The sequence below is a fragment of the Micropterus dolomieu genome, linkage group LG05 (genome assembly GCF_021292245.1).
Source record: "Micropterus dolomieu isolate WLL.071019.BEF.003 ecotype Adirondacks linkage group LG05, ASM2129224v1, whole genome shotgun sequence".
NCBI classification, from domain to species: domain Eukaryota; kingdom Metazoa; phylum Chordata; class Actinopteri; order Centrarchiformes; family Centrarchidae; genus Micropterus; species Micropterus dolomieu.
The window spans coordinates 18,863,566-18,880,399 of record NC_060154.1 but is presented as its reverse complement, the minus strand read 5'-3'; the positions used below and the strand labels follow the sequence as shown (position 1 = coordinate 18,880,399).

The window sequence follows — 16,834 nt, the reverse complement described above, 5'->3', positions numbered from 1 at the left end:
CTCCAATGCTGTTTATAAGAAATATTCATTGATGAAAAGGCTACTTGATTGGGGGGTCCTCCCCCAGAATATTTTAAGCATTAAACTCTTAATTTCCTGCATTCTAGAGACATGTCCTGCACCAATTCATGGTGGAAATGTCTTCATTTATATGATGGGAAATGAAATTCATGCGGCCGGTGGCAATTCAGAATATAAAAATATTATCGAATACAATGCAGTAATCACCAGCTTGTTTTTTAGCCTAAGTTACTTTTTTGGACAAGGCAGATGTGTTTCTTCTGTATTTACATTGCATTTTATTCATTCATTCATAGTGTGCAAGTAAACCTTTCCCGTAGAATTTTTATTTGTTATTTAACATTTCTTGTTGCAAGCTAATCTGCAGAAATTGCTTTTAGCAAATGCTTTCAAAAAGTGCTGGGACAAAATCAGCCATTTCAAAAAGTGGTGGGGACATGTCTCCAGCGTCCCCAGTGTAAATGACACCTATGATGTTATCAATTACAAATTTATATGAGAAGTTAAAAATCCCTGATTTAAGACTTGTGAACAAACTGTCAGAATCAGACTCATGAGGGCAGCATGAATCCTGAATCCAAATGCGAACCTCTGGGAAGTTATGTATTGGTGCATCCAACACTGCCAAGTAGCACCACAGACTGTCCTGAAGCTCACTGATGCCCTGATACAGGTCTGGGAGGAGATCCCCCAGGGCACCATCCGCCATCTCATCAGCGGTATGCCCAGACATTTTCGGGAGTGCACATGGGGACCATACACACTACTGAGTCACATTATGAGTTGCCGTCATGAAATTCAGGCAAGTTGGTTCAGCCTTTAATTTCATTTTTTCCTTTCATTTTTGGTGTGATTTTGAATCAAGCCCTCAATGGATTGGTGATTTTGGTTTCCATTTAACGTTGTTACATCATTGTGTAATCAACAATTTGTACAATGTACAGTAATGATTTTAAACTTTGATCAATTTCGTTCATCCAGATCTGGTGTGATTTCAGTGTTCCCTTAATTTTTTTGAGCAGTGTACTTCATCTGAGAACTGCCCCACCTATCCAATACATTAAGCAGATTTTTTTTTTAAACCAATACAAACATCCATGAATGAGTTTGGATCATGATTCATAACCGAACCACATGAGGTAATGTGTAAATTAAGGGTTATCTACAGGGTATTTTCAGAGTGGGTGGCACAGCTGGTCACACAGAGCCATGTGCAAAGCAGTCACATGTGTAGGTTGGATTCTATACAGCAGGAGATAAACGTCCAATAGAACTATTTCTATAAATGTAAATATTGACACGGACGCAAGAGATACAAAAACCAGGTCAGCAGTGGCTGACAAAAGCATTTTTCTATTTACACTCATAGATCACATAATGGTATCACTTACAGTATATTTTCTCACCCTCTGCAACAAAGGTCTGGCACTGAACCAGAGACAACAACATGAGTATGTGTATGTCAGGTGGAAAGAATCTGAGGAGGGTCAGGCGGCTTGATGAGAGGACCGACAGCCGGAGCAATGCCAGATAGGACAGTGTGGCCACAAAAAATAGCTAAGTACAAACTTTCTCATTAACTGACCGTGTTTTGACCACAAAGAAATTTAATTAAAGAAAAGACAGATGGGAAACAGACTTCACAACAGGAGTCACACGAACGAAAGTGCAACTTGTTCCAAACTGAACCTGGATCCGATGCTGAGAACATGAATCTATGAATCAAAGTGCTCTTAAAATTTCATTTCAAAACTGGTAACTAATAAATGTTGTTTATTGATTTTAATTTAGATGAATTTACAAAAAATATGTATTTCATTCTGTGAATTCATATCAGTATGTGGTTAAACTAAATCAGGATAGCATCTGACCCAATTGCAAGAGTCATGTTCAGACAGAGAAACTTTGACACAGACAGACACTTAAATCATTGTTATCTTTCTTATTACTGCAATACAGACGCGCCAGCAGTCAAGCAGCTTTTAACCCAGTATGTCACTCAAAATAGAGTTCACCACAGGTCAGCCAACATTACAACCAAGATCAGTTTAAACCAGAAAATCAAACACGCATTGTTTCTCCATCAACCTTGCATCTGTAAATTAAGGTTTGCGTCCCACATAAGCTGAAAAAAAAAGAATCTAGTGGTTTTTCAGCCACTGGCTCCTCAGTGAAGTTCTGAGGCTGTTGCAGAAATATTGCTGCTCTAATAAGGTCAAGAACGCAGGACAAGGGATTAAACAATTTTGACGAATCTCAGACTTCAGAGAGCATTAAAAGCAAGCAAGAGTTTATTCACTTTTCAAAGAAGGTTGTGTTATTACAATTTTGTACTATGGAAACCTTTGATCTAATGTTACTACAGCTGCAGCTTGTCTATGCATGGCACTTGCAGAATTGTAGTAAAGGTTTGTAGTAAAGGTTCATACTGGAGCTGCTGGGTGCAGCTGAGGAAAGTACAAGAGGTGACTGGTCGTCCTTGTTCTACGATACGTACTGGCGGCTTGTGCCTTTACGCCTGGTGTAAAGCCTTATTTGGCCAAATGTCTGCAGTTCATGCGCCACAGTGTTTCCAGAGAGCAAGAAGGTTCTCAACCTCCTCCCTACTGCTGCCAAGTGCAATGCCATGACAACTGTGTGTCTGTTCAGACCCTGGCCTGTGGGCCTTTAGTCAGCCTCACAGCAGCAACAGCTTGATCCTTTATTTAATGGTGTCGCAATGGTAAATAACCTTTAGTGCTACCACAAAACAAATAATTTGCTCTTATTTCTGTTTAGTCATTAGACGTTGGTCATTATAGGAAAACCAGCCAAAAAAAGGTTTAATGCTCAAAACATCTGCCTTGCAGTACCTTACTCAATCTGAGAATAATGAAATCCTGAAATACTTCACAGGGATATTTGATAACAGACTCAAACTAAGATCTCAGGCTGCTAGTATTAAGTCTGTTCAGTTAAATAAGAGAAATTCTTTGTAACAAATGGCTATAGTTTCACTTGTTTTAATAAAGATTTTAGGACGAGAATTACATCAGGTGAACTTTGATTTCAGCACCATGTACCCAAAATCTAGGACACTGGATTCAAGGGCAGGTTTGTAAACAAAGCATACTCAGCACAGCCAACATTTGAGAAAATCCTGTTGTTAAGAATGTTGTGAGAAAATAGGGCATACAAACATTGAACCTCAGTGAACTCTGTTTTTTAGCTAAAAGAGGCACTTCAGGTTTGACTACAGGCAGAAGCATTGATACTTAACTGAAGATGACATCATGGTTAAGAAAACTTGTGTCTACTATTACATATGAAATCATGGTTTGCCAACGTGTAACCAAGATAAATATTGTTTTAAGACAAGAGATTTGAACTGGTCACCTGAGCCACAACAGCGGCAAGAGACTTGAATCTCTTGTAGTAGAGGTGGTCAACATGGAGGTGAAGCAGGCAGCTGGTTTTTGATTCATTCACTGTTCTCCTCAACCGACTCACTGGTGCCACCTGTGGATGAAATTGCAGGACACAAAAAAAGAATTACAACACATGAACAGATTTTAAAGGGGAGACAATCACAGATAGATTTGAATCACCTCATAGCCGGCTAAATCACCAGCATGTCCTTTAATGATGGGAATTATGGCTTTTTAAAGGGGGCTGGATCGTACGGTTCAGTTCCTCTCTGAAAGCTGTTCAAAAGAGCTTAGACATTGTGTCAAGTACCAGGGGTTGCCAGTTCAGGACAGGCAGGTCAACATGGAGGCTGGTGGCTAGCTGGCTGAGAAGCAGGCTGAGGTGAAGGCTAAAGGGTAGCAGGCCGAGAATCAGGTGTGCTAATAAAGTCCTCTGCCCACTTAGATAGCAATTTCCTCAAGCCAGGCTTTGAAGACACTTCCCAGCATGAACTGTACTTACTACTGGAGGCGTACTTCCAGTCATTGTGAAGACTCAAGATGTTATACATCACTTGAATCATATAATATGAAACAAAAAATATTTCTGCTCTGTTCAAAAATGTTATTTGTTCATTATCAATTCTTTATTTCATTTTATTTTTTAAAGTAGTTATTATTTAGCAAGTGTTAATTCATGGAGACCTCATGATATGTATATCAAAACAAAACATGATGTCAGTTTACCCTGGAGTATAACTGGGATGTCACATGTCACAGTGGGAGAGGGGATGTGTAGCCACAGGAACGTGGCTCCACTGGGAACATCTGCTCAGACCATTGCAAAAACACAGTGACAAAACAGTGGAAATGATCTCCACCGGCAGGCATTTTGTTAAAAATGGATCTATATCAATCCAGACATCCATTGTAGACAATGAACATTGGGACCACCACCCAGTTGGTCAAAGGTTGACAATAAATAGGGGACCCGAGGGGGAGATCAGCTAAATACATTTGGCAGATGTTTCCATTATACCTGGTTTTATAATCACTTCACAACACGGTCAAGGTCTTCCGGTGGGTTTGGATCTGCAGCAGCTACTGTAATTTAGTAAAGTTTAGAAGCCGCAAGTCACCAAGCTGTGTTTACTGAATCTTACACAGTGTTTCTAAAAAGCATCCTGCTGGAAGTAAATCATGCCATATGTTCTTGGTGACTCAACAGGCTGAATAAATTGACAGAATGAATGAATGTGCTCATAAATAAGGTCAGTTATAACAGATGAATCAGACACACTGGTGAGAAATGTCTCTGGGTTTGGAGTCAATAGGCTATAAATGGTATTTCAGAGGAGGAAATTTCAAGGGTGAGGACAGAAAAAGAAAGTAAGGCAGAGTGTAAGTGTTTTATTCACTGAGGTGATATCCGGACTGTCATACCTCATTGGGTCTGAGGCTTTGGGCGAGGAGGTTTAGATGTTCTGCACCACAAAATCCATCAGGGCCGGTTCTCATGGACGGTAGGACTACACAAAAACAAACACAGACACGTTGATACATGCACACTATGAAAGTATAGATGTTGACATATATAAACTTGTCCATATATAACTTGTGCACTTCAGCTCTTCTGTCTCTTCTTTTGTCCCATCTACTTTCTCTTCTGTCTCCTTCAGTTAAACACAGACAAAGATGCAGGATGAAACACACACGCACACACAAACAAGCAAACACTGTCACCAGTTATTTTGTCCTTGAATTTTTTATGACCCGTCAATGAGTAATTTTAATGTGGGCGAACAGTGTCCCAAATAAACAGTGATCTCCAATCATGATGAGTAATTGAACTGAGATTAAACACGAGGTTTGGTTCAACCCACTACTGCTCATTTGTTGGAGCAAACAGGACGTTGTGTAAGATAAGCTCGCAAATAAACATATCTGTGTTGTGGAACAGGGCACACACTCTGATCTTGTGTGTGTTTAACAAGGATCAATGATCGGGGAGGAAATGCTGAATGATGCCCCAGAGCTGGACAGGGGATTAAAAACATTGTCTCTGTCAGGGCCCTGAGTAAGTATCCTGCATTTCAAGAAGTGTATTTGCAACATTTCAAGAAGCGCCAATGTGTTTTGGTAAAATATGGGGAATATTTAGCAACTAGAGTCATTATCAGCCCACATCAAACCAATAAAGGAATTTTAATAAAGAACATTTGTCATTTGTCTTGTCTTCTGACTTTTTCCTGACATTTCAATGTCTTGTAAACATTGTAAGTCTCCAAGTTTGAAACAAAGCAAAGTTGCTGGGTTATATGACTTCTCTGGTTACTCAACAGATGCATGAGGTCACTACTATTACTTTTACACGCCATTCATAGAAAAGACAATAGGTTAGTTTCCTGGAAGCTAAGCTAGCTATTTTGGGAATTTAAAACAAATGTTCATGTTATTTATTCTCTTTCCACATTCCTATAGTTTACAGTCATTTACAGTGTCAAAGGCAAACTAATGACCCCAGTAATTAGTTTGAACAATACCAGAATAAAAAAATTACATATATCAGGTTGTGGTATGGAGGCCACAAACAGTAAACTTGAGTAAAACAAATACTTTATCTGCAAAGTCATGCAGCTTTGTAGGTGTGCTGTTTGTGGTCTCACTGTTAAATTTACATTTTGGAAACATGCAGGTGATCTCATGTCTAAACTATGCTTTACATTTCAACCATTTCTTATGCACAACATTTTAAAACCATGCGTGCAGAAATCCATATAAAATCGGCTCTGTAGTGACCAGCATGTCGAGCAGCTAACATGGGCAGAAGCACCCTCACATTCTCAGACACTTTATAAATAGGGGACCCACATTTGGAAATCAGAACTGTGGTATTGAGTGGGAGCCATAGGGGCAGCATGTGGAAAATGCTGTGATGGCTGCTGGTGTGATTTCACTAAAACAACATAATTGTCTGCAACTTGCAACACCTTTGGGACAGCTGCCTCCTTCAGATTGATGCAATAATGATGGGATTGCAGTCAAGGGAGTCGTTGCATTTGTATAAATTGGCCCATCTTGTTACACTGGCAAACACACAGAATTCCACAAAAATGCAAAGAGCCAAAAGGACTTCATTGCAACAGAGTTTATTAGGTTTATGGTCAGGGAGTGTGGGGAATATACATCTGAAAGTAGAGGAAAGAATGTAATGTAAAGTGCACTGCAGTAAAATGTTTCATAATAATGTAAAATAATGAAAACAATAGGTTTCACTGGGACTACTCACATAACCTGCGGTTATATTCAAATTCTAATGTACAGAATAATATATTTCGGGCTGCATTAATGTAGACATGAATCGCTTTTACTTCCACAAGTTACAGTCACGTGACATAATAATCCTCATCACATGTTGTTTGCAGTAGCAAGAGAGTGACAGAATCAGTCTATGAGAGCTGGGGGTTGCAGATACTGTATGAGAAAAGGATTAGTAACAGGGAGAAGATGCAGTTGGTTGTCTTTCTGTGAGACTGCCAAGAGGGCCATGAATCAAACTGTTGGGGGGAGATCTACTATTGCAAGGAATTTCTTTTTGTGCATCTTGTCATCACCAACTGTCCAGGAAAAGCAGCAGAGGTTATGAGGTGTCATTTGGATCTTGGACACTGGGGGCAGTTAGAAGTTGCTACGGAGCCAGTATAAGCTTGAAAATATGTGCTGTGACACCATTTTCTGAAAAATAACATTTTTGGAAAAGGGAAAGTAGTCTTACCCATGTCATCCTCATGGTAGATGATAGAGTGGTAATCTTTTTGGCTGCTGGTGTATCTATGGACTGGCTCTATGTGATATGTCCCATTGTGTGTATGGACGATTCCCTCAAACTGACCCTGTAACACAGAGCCATGGCAGGCTGAACCATGTTCACCTGCAAGACCAGGTCAAGAGAGATAACATGTTAGGGTCAGAGAGGTGAAATGAACAAAGATAAGAGATAACTGAGAAACAGAGACAGAATGAATTGATAAGGTACTGAGAGAAACCCAAAGTTTAGAGGCAGCTTTCAGACATCAGAGAGATACGAGGCAGGAGAGAAAAAGCAATTCATTGACTTTCATTCAATCTGCACAGTTCAGTGTGTTTTACTTAATCAGCCATGTTTTAACCAAAGCATGAAGACTTTATATGTTTGTTTAGGGGACTATAATCTCTGTTCCAAGTAAATAAACTAAGACTTGAATCACGGGTAAACTGTTCCCAGGTCTGTCATACCCACCCTCCAGTGTTCCTGAATATAAGTGGGAGAGGTCAGCTGATGTTGAACCATTTTCACTGACCACCATGAAATTTTCGGAAAACGCGGCTGCATTGTGTTTCAATTGCAGCTGGAAAGTTCTGAAGGAAACAAAAAACACAAACAGTTCACAGATGTGGTCAAAGCTTTGTACTGTAGTGGAAGGTATGTCGATCTATCAACAGCATGTGAATATGGACAATTAATGGTTGACATGTGTTAGTGGTTTAGGAACAGGAAAAAAAGAGTATGTTCAAACAGAAGAACACTGTATATTTAGACTGATCGTGTATGTTTATGAGGACTATTGAAACAATAGCCACAGTTAGAGGAAGTTACCTGTGGAAAGCAGTAAACTCTAGCTGCAGTGTGTATTCCTGAGGTTGTGTGGCTCTCCTGGCTCTCAGGTGCTTCCTGTGAAGATCCTCCCTGTCGTATGACAAGCCCTCGTAATGCTTTATATATGGACTGATGCCACTCACAGCCCCTGGCAATAAGAGAGACATGTCAGTCACTTCATAGAGCTTCACACTTCAAGGGGTAACCAGACAATGGCTCACTGTCTGTCTATCATCTTCATTGAAACCAAATTGCTGTGACACCTCAAAATCTGACTTTATGCAGATGACATATTGTTGTACTTAAAATATTCTTCCAACTTATACTGATGTAAATCAACACTCTCTCTACAATTCCACATCGAACAAATAACTGAAACATGAATGCTTCTCTCTGAGGATGTTTAGCATTATTCAGCGCAGCATTAGGTTGGGGTTTGGTTGTGTTAATAAAAGAAATCACAAACAAATAATGATAAACACTAATTAAAACCTATGTATCAGTAATAAATTGCTTAAAGTGATAATCCATGTGCTTTTGCATTACTTCTTTTAGTTCCTCTATCTTCCAATATTTATTGCAAACAAGCTTTTGTTGGTTTCTCTGCAAATTTAAAACACACTTGATGATGATGTTTAATATAGCAAAAGCAAAAGCTTTATTGCGCTGGCAATAGTTTTTGTTTATCTGTGACAAACACATGTTCAGTTTGACAAACCAACAATCTTTTGTGGTTTTACCATCTTGCTACCGTCAGACCAAATTTCAACTTCCCTGACTTTATGACTAAGCGTTGACTGTGAAAATGCTGACTCACCGGAGAAAGCCTTGGAGAGGCTTGCACTTTCCTGTACAAGGTGCCTACTCAGGGTTGAGCCTCCTGAGTGGATCACACTTATCTAAACTCTTAAACGGCGAGTGTACCCCATTAATAACAACTACTACAACTACAAAGACTAAATGTTGTGTCTACATCACTGGCAGGTTTTGTAAGAGGGCTCCTGTTTGCAGCATTCCTGAGAGGACACGTTGAGACTTGTCTGAGCCCAGAAGAGGCCAGTCCACCACAGCAGCCGAAAACCGCTTATACGCACACATCCACATGCGCACACAGGCAGACTGACACCTACATTCACACACGGCTATACAACCAAAATCAACCCCACATACTTATTCAAGGTTCAATGTGAGTAAATACAGACACACACACTAATCTGAACATTCCATCACCACACTACCTGTAATCCGCTCATGGCAGTCAACCAATAACAGCAGCAGCCAGTAGTGTAGAACCCCCATGGTCTCCTTTTTACCGTGTTTTTGTTTTCCTTCACTATCACAATTTCTTCTTTCTCCTTCACTCGCATCCATCTCTGTTTATCATCCTTCCTGACTTTACCTCTCTCTTCATTAGCCTCGTACCTTTCCAAGCTGGAATGTGACTAGTTAGGAAGATCAAGCTGGAACTCACTCACACAGCATGGAGATGTGAACACTGACACCTTGGAGGGGCATATTCAGACTTGTTTGCCAGCATGTTATGAGTTTGCGCAGTTAAAGGAGAGTTGAGTTGTAGGAAGATTTACTACTACTACTACTGAAATAGTAAGAGTGATAAGAACATTTGCAATTGTGTCTGTAAGTTTAAGCTCCACCTTGAATGTAACTTTGAATAAAGGAATAATCTGAAGTATTAACCCCCCATTTGTTCAGAGGATGTTGCTCACTGGCCAACAGTAGGCTACAATACAGTAGTTGGGCAACACAGCAAACAGGAAATTTAAGGCCCCATCCACACTACTCCATTTTAGTTTACAAACGGAGAATTAAAACGAATACGATCTCCGTCCACCGTCGCGTTTTAATAAAAATACCATGTCAAACTTCTCCGTTTTAGGTCTTTGCTTTCGCTGTTTTAGTCTGGACGGAAGGTGCAAACGTAGCAAAAGGTCTCCATTTTAAAACGAAAATGCAGTAGTGTGGATGGGGCCTAAAACTAGCAGAATATAAAAACTATGTTTATGAAAAAAATGATTAGCAGCTATGCTTTGAGCTAAATGCTGATGCCAGCATGCCAATGTTAACACAAAGTACTGAGGCCATTACATTTATTCATTTTAGCTGATGCTTTTATGCAAAGCAACTTACAATTGCTAAGCATGTCAGAGGTTGCATGCCTCTGGAAATACTAGGGGTTAAGTGTCTTGCTCAGGGAAACATTGGAGGATGGGTCATAGTGGGGAATTGAACCCCGGTCTCGCAAACCAAAGTCATGTGGCTAATCCACTGCCCCATCACCACCCTAGGGTATCTAGTCATGAAACTAAGTGTTCAACAGGTCTGTATCAAATTTCATGGCAATAGTAGTTGTTGAGATATTTGAGTCTGAATCGAAGTGGTGAGCCGCCTGCCCAACTGACAGACTTTTCATGTGGCTACAATGACCTTGCAATGACTTGATGTCATTGATATTAAAAGCCAAATTCTGATTAATATTCTCTATTTCTTGACAAAGAAAAATGCCTCCCACCGGTCTTATTATAGACTCTTGTGTGGTAGAGAAAGTGCAAAAATGGTTCCAAATATAAGAAGGAAACAATCATTTGCATGACTCACACTATGTCAGTGGTATTTTGTGTGCTCATTCCAAACAAAGTGGTACAGTTTTAGGTAATTTTGAGGAACAATAACATCTAAAGAGGAAATGAGACACTATTTGACCTGGAAATGAGGTAAAATAAAGCAAAGGTTTTGCTACTTTAAATAAAAATGCATGAGAAATAGGCAACAGCTGAGAAATAATTCCCTACATGAAGTAATCTGCTGCAGCAGTTCAACGATCTCGTAACATTTTTCACCTACCTATAGTCAGTATACAGCAATGAGAAAGATGAAGCTCTGCCAACAGTGTCACCATAGCAAATTGTTGCTCTCACATGAACCCAATTACTCACTGAACTGCACCAAATCGCTTCAGCTTCCACTGTAAATTATCAAAATCACAAATAACTGGAGCAGCTGTCTCAGATGAATAGCTTTAAAAACCTCTATCCTACTGCCAATGTCAAGATTAAAGACTTTGCAGATATCTTTAGAGAATAAAGATAAGGGCATACTGTGCGTACCATGCCTCCAAGGTGCACCACAAAACTCAACAAGAGGTGTTTTCTACCAGTGGCCATCAAACTGTTTCATGAGAAACCCCCCCCCTTGCTGCATGAATTACAGCTGAAACATCAATGTATTACTTTTCCAATATCATGTGCATTTTAATTAATGTATCTAACTTTTATTGTTGTTGTATATTAGGCATTGGTGTTAGGACTTCCATTCTATTGTTTTTATTCTTATGTTGTTGTCATTTTTGAGCATTCTCTGGCACAAGAATTTCCTTTGGGATTAATTAAGTTCAATCTTATCTTACCTAATGTTTCCTGAAATCATTAAAGGCTTGTCTCAGTTCTTTGTCCAAGAAGAAGCTGGTGGGTGATGATAGTTTAGGACTACGTCATGCAAGTGTTGGAGACCAGATAACAGTAATCCACATTGACTGTATGTATGCATATTAAACAAAAACATACACTCAAACACTACAAAATGGTATTTTAACAATTTCGCCAATGACTTTAAGTAAAATACTATGAGGGAAAATGACTGAGACTCAGTCTTGGGTTAAATAGTTAACTCATTGATTTGTGTTAGATTTATTAGGGGTCTCTTCAGCACCGATGTCTGTAGACTCTGCTCTTTTGAGGAGGTTTGAGGGGATTCAGGCCCATCTTAACACATGTGACCTGACTGTCGCTAAGACTCTGACATGACATCCTCATCTATTGCATTTCTTCTCATGGCTTGGCTGGGTCACATCCAGCTGAATAATCCTGATAGATGTCACATTTGTGCAGCTGAAGACAGGTCGTTGGCCTAAGTCACTAATACAGACAACACACCACACCACTAACTATTCCCACAGATCAGTGTTTTACAGCATGGTTTAGATCGTAATCGTCTGCTGAATAGCCTCCCCCGAGAAACCTCCTACTTCACACCGATTGGCCAGAAAGGGATCACCCGGATCTGAGTCATGACTTCACAGAATTTATACACCCATTACAGGCTTGCACAAATATGCAGCTACACTCTAAATAAAGTAAGTGCAACTCAGCACCCTCATGTGTTCTTCAGGTTGTCCTAGTGAGCCCCACTGTACGAAGGTTTAAGCATTTTTAATAAGTGTTTTCTATTTTTAGAGGTTCTGCATGTGGACCCATTTAAAAACTACATAAAAATAAGTATAAAATGTTGATTAAGTAGCACTTGTGCAATGAACACCTGTACAACTTTTACTCCTCCTGAAGAGCCCTGTTGTAACCTTTACTTCTCCTGTAATTACCTTTTATTTGAAGTGTGGAGGGGTTACTAAGGGATATTGACTTTATATGGCAAGGTGACTGAAATACAGGCCTTTTCTCATGAAATGCCATTTGATGCCACAAAACCAGAATGTTGACAGAGGAGAAGCATTTAGACGTGAAATCTGTGCTTGTTTTTCAGATGTCTGGATCTCAGTTCTTTTTACATGAATGGCAAACTCTTACATGTATGCTAGCAAAGAAAAATGAAAAACAATTTGTTCTAAGGCCGCACCACTGTAACCGAGCCTGTCAGTTCTGGGAACGTGTCCATGTATAGATTCTGTGTTCTGCGGTCAATGTTCATGTTTGTATCTCCTTTTGGGTTTTGCAGGATGTGAAGTTTACTCACTGCTTGACTGAAATGTTTTCATAGGGGTTTCTGGTTGCCTTTGAGGCTAATTCAAACCAATGCTACACATGACATCCAACATAACCCTACAAATGTCTGCTATTTAGTGCCAATCAAAGGATCATGGGAGAACTGGAGCGGCTGCAGGCCCTTAACAGATTTCTTTGTTTCTCTAAAGGTTCATAGGCTATGGGAATGATCAAATCACATAATTCTGCTGACATAGCCAACTGTTAACCCCTTCACAGACCTGACCCATTTCACAAAGAGTCACAGCCCTCCCTTTCTTTATTCCCTGGGCACCACACAATATCCAGTCTGTGTCACACACACTCCATAATGAGTGCATTGTATTCAAGGCGTTGGCATAGATCTTAGTTAAGCATATAGGCAAGTTATCATCCATCTCTGTCTCTTTATCTATGCATCTGATGCCTTCGCCTGGACTCTGATAGCTGACACACTCAGCGCTTGGAAGAACAACTGTATATTATTCAATTGTGCAAATAAATTACTATTAAATAATATCTAACTTTGTGCAGTGGCCACTTTTACACATATTTAATATAAAAGAATCTAGTTCTTAAAAAGCACACTGACAGAATAATTTAACATGGCTCCACAATGTAGTTCCAGAAATAAAAAAAATGCTGATTTAACCAAAATGTTTGAGAAACATATTGATAACACATTCTGGATTATTTCTGAATGTGGAGCTGCTGGATTATTACATTAATTGTTTGTTCTAACAAAAGATTTGGAAGTCTTAGCTGTTAAAGTAAACCTCACGCAGGTGCAGTCTCTCAGTTCAGGAAAAGACCAGCTGAAGTGTCAAGGTTTAACTGCAAGTCAGTCGACTTGCAATGCAATGCTTCCCCCTAGAGAAAGCCTGGAGCTGCATGGATTATTCATTCATATGCAGTTTAATTTCCTTTTTTATTAGTGTTTTTGTGCACATCTTCATGAGGGTATTCATTCCTTTTTAATATTTTTTATTAATGTTTATTTGTTTAGGTTTGATGTTACCTTTTTGTAAGTGGATGAAGCCAGGATGAATTGGGAAACAGTAACATGCGATAAGTAATCGGACAGTACACGTAATTTTGAGTGCATATTGTGGCTATAGAAATGTTTGTTTATTTTGTAGCAACACATGAATGCTGCATATAATACTACCTCAAATCTCTCAATATTTCGTTATACTGAGAAGACTCTTTGCTATCTTGGTCATGGTCACGCCAGGTCATGACGTTAAAAGCTACCCAAAACAACAAGTGAGGTCACCAGGCCTTTTGGACAGAAGATTAAAGAACAACTGCAGGGACTATCAGCAGAGATGGGAACAGTCTCTACCCTTAAAGCCAAAAGCAGGATAAACTTTATTTGGTATGGCTCTAAAACAAAAATACTTTTACTAAAACACATGCATTAACCTTGACACATTTGGGAATGCAGTGTCACGTTGAAGGATTTGACTTTAAGTTGCATTTTGAAAAAAGAAAATGACAACATGTTTCCACATTAAAATACACAATTTTTGCTTTTCAAAAGATTAAGTACATCAAGTTCATTTAGTTAGTTAATTAGTTATTAAGTTTAGTTAGTTAATAACCATTCAGAAATTCATGTAGGATGTCATGGTTTTCTCCCCTTTGTTTTTAAGACGTAAAAAACGTTTTGCCATGTTGCCTTTAAATCCCTAAATTCTTCATAAGTCACTGTTACTTGATATTTATATTAATTTACAGCTTCAATACAGTCACCATTTACAGTGGGGGAAATAAGTATTTGACCCCTTGCTGATTTTGCAGGTTTGCCCACTTACAAAGAATGCAACAATCTATAATTTTAATCATATGTACATCAGAATGTACATATGATTAAAATTATAGATCGTTGCATTCGATCTATAATTTTAATCATATGTACATCAGAATGTACATATGATTAAAATTATAGATCGTTGCATTCTTTGTAAGTGGGCAAACCTGCAAAATCAGCAAGGGGTCAAATACTTATTTCCCCCACTGTATAGCCACTTGTTGGTATGTCCTTCCGCCAGCTCTGAAATCAAAGATAATTTTGTTAGCTTTCTTGGTATTTAGCTGAAGAAAACTAACATGACACTGATTAACAAACTCATCCACACTTCCACTATACTTTGCTACCTCTTCAGTGATCAAACCAACAATCATTGTAAAATTGCACATTTAACAGTGAAAACTTCAGATGAGTTAGCTCTACGTTCATTTCATACATTATCAGTTTTGTTTTACACTCCAAAAATAATATATAGTAGAAATAATATTCATATATGTGCACTAATTTGTTTTTTTTTTTGTCTATTTGATCAGTAGATTAACGAATTTGGAAACCCTGAGAGGCAAGTGAGCTAAAAATAATTTTGATAATCCATTTTCTATATCTGACATAAATTGTTTTCTCTCCTGTGTTTTATGACTTAAGAACAGCTAAAAAAAAAAAAAAAAAAAGGTTTTGCCAGGTGAGTTTTAATTTCTCCATGCACTCCAAACACAACACGACAGTGGCGAAGATGCTGCTGGATATTCAACGCTTCCTCTGAACTTAATAAAACTCTTGCAACTCCCTTTGAACACAGTCTATCTAACGTTTATCAAACCTGTGTACTGACAATAACTCAGGAAAAGACAACAGAGCAGATCATTTACATTTGAGCATATAAGCCCCGCCCCCCTGAGCGTACCCTGACCTCGCTGTTGAAGAGCAGAGCGGCTCATGCTGTACTGTAGTTTATCCAAAGTTTATTAATTTCCGAAGTTGTTGTGTCCAAATTGCACCAACTGTGACACTGCACTCTCTTTAGTCCGTTTGAGGTTGATTAGATGAAAGGTTAATTGAAATACAAAAACAAACACACAGAGAAAGAGAGAGAGATTTCTGTCTTTATAAGAGAGATGCGGTCATGGTGCAATCATAGACAGTGGAATTCAGACTCTTGTGGCTGAAATGAGTAATACAACAACAAACACTTGATGAAAAATGATCCTGACAAAACTTTTTAATATCTGTTTTCACATTTAAAAATATTGATATTAAGGAACTCACTTTCCTCTCAGGGCTTCAACATGTTGTTGGGAAATTTTATTTTAATGCCTACTGCCACTGCTACTACAGTATAAACAATATGTGTTTGTCCTCATGTTGAATTACAATTGGGCTGGAAGCAACACTTGACTGCATCAATTTATGCCATCAGAACAATTTTAAAGATGGCATAATCACTTAAATTTGTCACAAATAACCCTCCTTTTTCCCCTTTACATGCAAGTGAGATAGTAAATAAGTACAAGCAGCGAAAGTGGTGAAATAGACAAAATATCTCTGATAACAAGTGTTGTTTTGAAACTGGTGTAGTCTGATCTTATACACACAGACAGCAGAATGAAACAAACCTGCAAATGTCTTTCATGGAAAGGTCTATATGAAGTGTGCTCCATGCTCTCTATTCAGCATGAGGAAGGCAGTGACTGATAAATTAAAATAAATTATACTGCAAAAAAAACATTACTTTCATGTTTGCAGAGAATGCAAATACATAACAAAATGGTGATATCTTCAAATTTTTACTTAAATAGATGAGCTTAAATCCAGGAAATGTTATTGTTTTTAACTGTAATACTGTGAGCAAGTGAGTGTTTTTAATATTAGATCATTAAATGCCTAAAAAAGCCTAAACCAGATGTCTAAAATTCAGTTTCAGAGTTTAAATGCAGTTGTCAGGCTGGGAGACTGCAGACTTTGTGGGGACCTTGTTGTTCATTTCAATAGTTTTCTTTTAATACACTGTTCAAGAAATCTGTATTCTATGAATTCTATAAATTCGAAGCTAAGAAAAAACAACAAGGGCCTGTTTGGTGCTCTGCTTCTTGACAATCGTGATGCTCTCCAAGCCCAGAAGAGGGAGCTGCTCACACACTTTTATAAAAGTGATTACATTTTCTGAGCAAGCTGTGAAGAAGGAGGAGGAGAGGGACACCCCTGCAAA

General features: G+C 38.7%; 1 protein-coding gene across 1 annotated transcript in view; it reads right to left on the bottom strand.

The window, feature by feature from the left end:
* Positions 1–9,342, bottom strand: part of si:ch1073-396h14.1 (disintegrin and metalloproteinase domain-containing protein 10) — a 32,570-nt gene extending 23,228 nt beyond the window's left edge. The window contains exons 1-6 of the mRNA XM_046049439.1: positions 9,282–9,342; positions 8,044–8,191; positions 7,687–7,805; positions 7,183–7,338; positions 4,851–4,936; positions 3,397–3,519 (exon numbers count right to left, since the gene is read on the bottom strand). Of these exons, the coding sequence (XP_045905395.1) occupies positions 3,397–3,519; positions 4,851–4,936; positions 7,183–7,338; positions 7,687–7,805; positions 8,044–8,191; positions 9,282–9,342 (693 nt within the window). The remainder of the gene's footprint in view (positions 1–3,396; positions 3,520–4,850; positions 4,937–7,182; positions 7,339–7,686; positions 7,806–8,043; positions 8,192–9,281) is intronic.
* Positions 9,343–16,834: the final 7,492 nt, after the last annotated feature.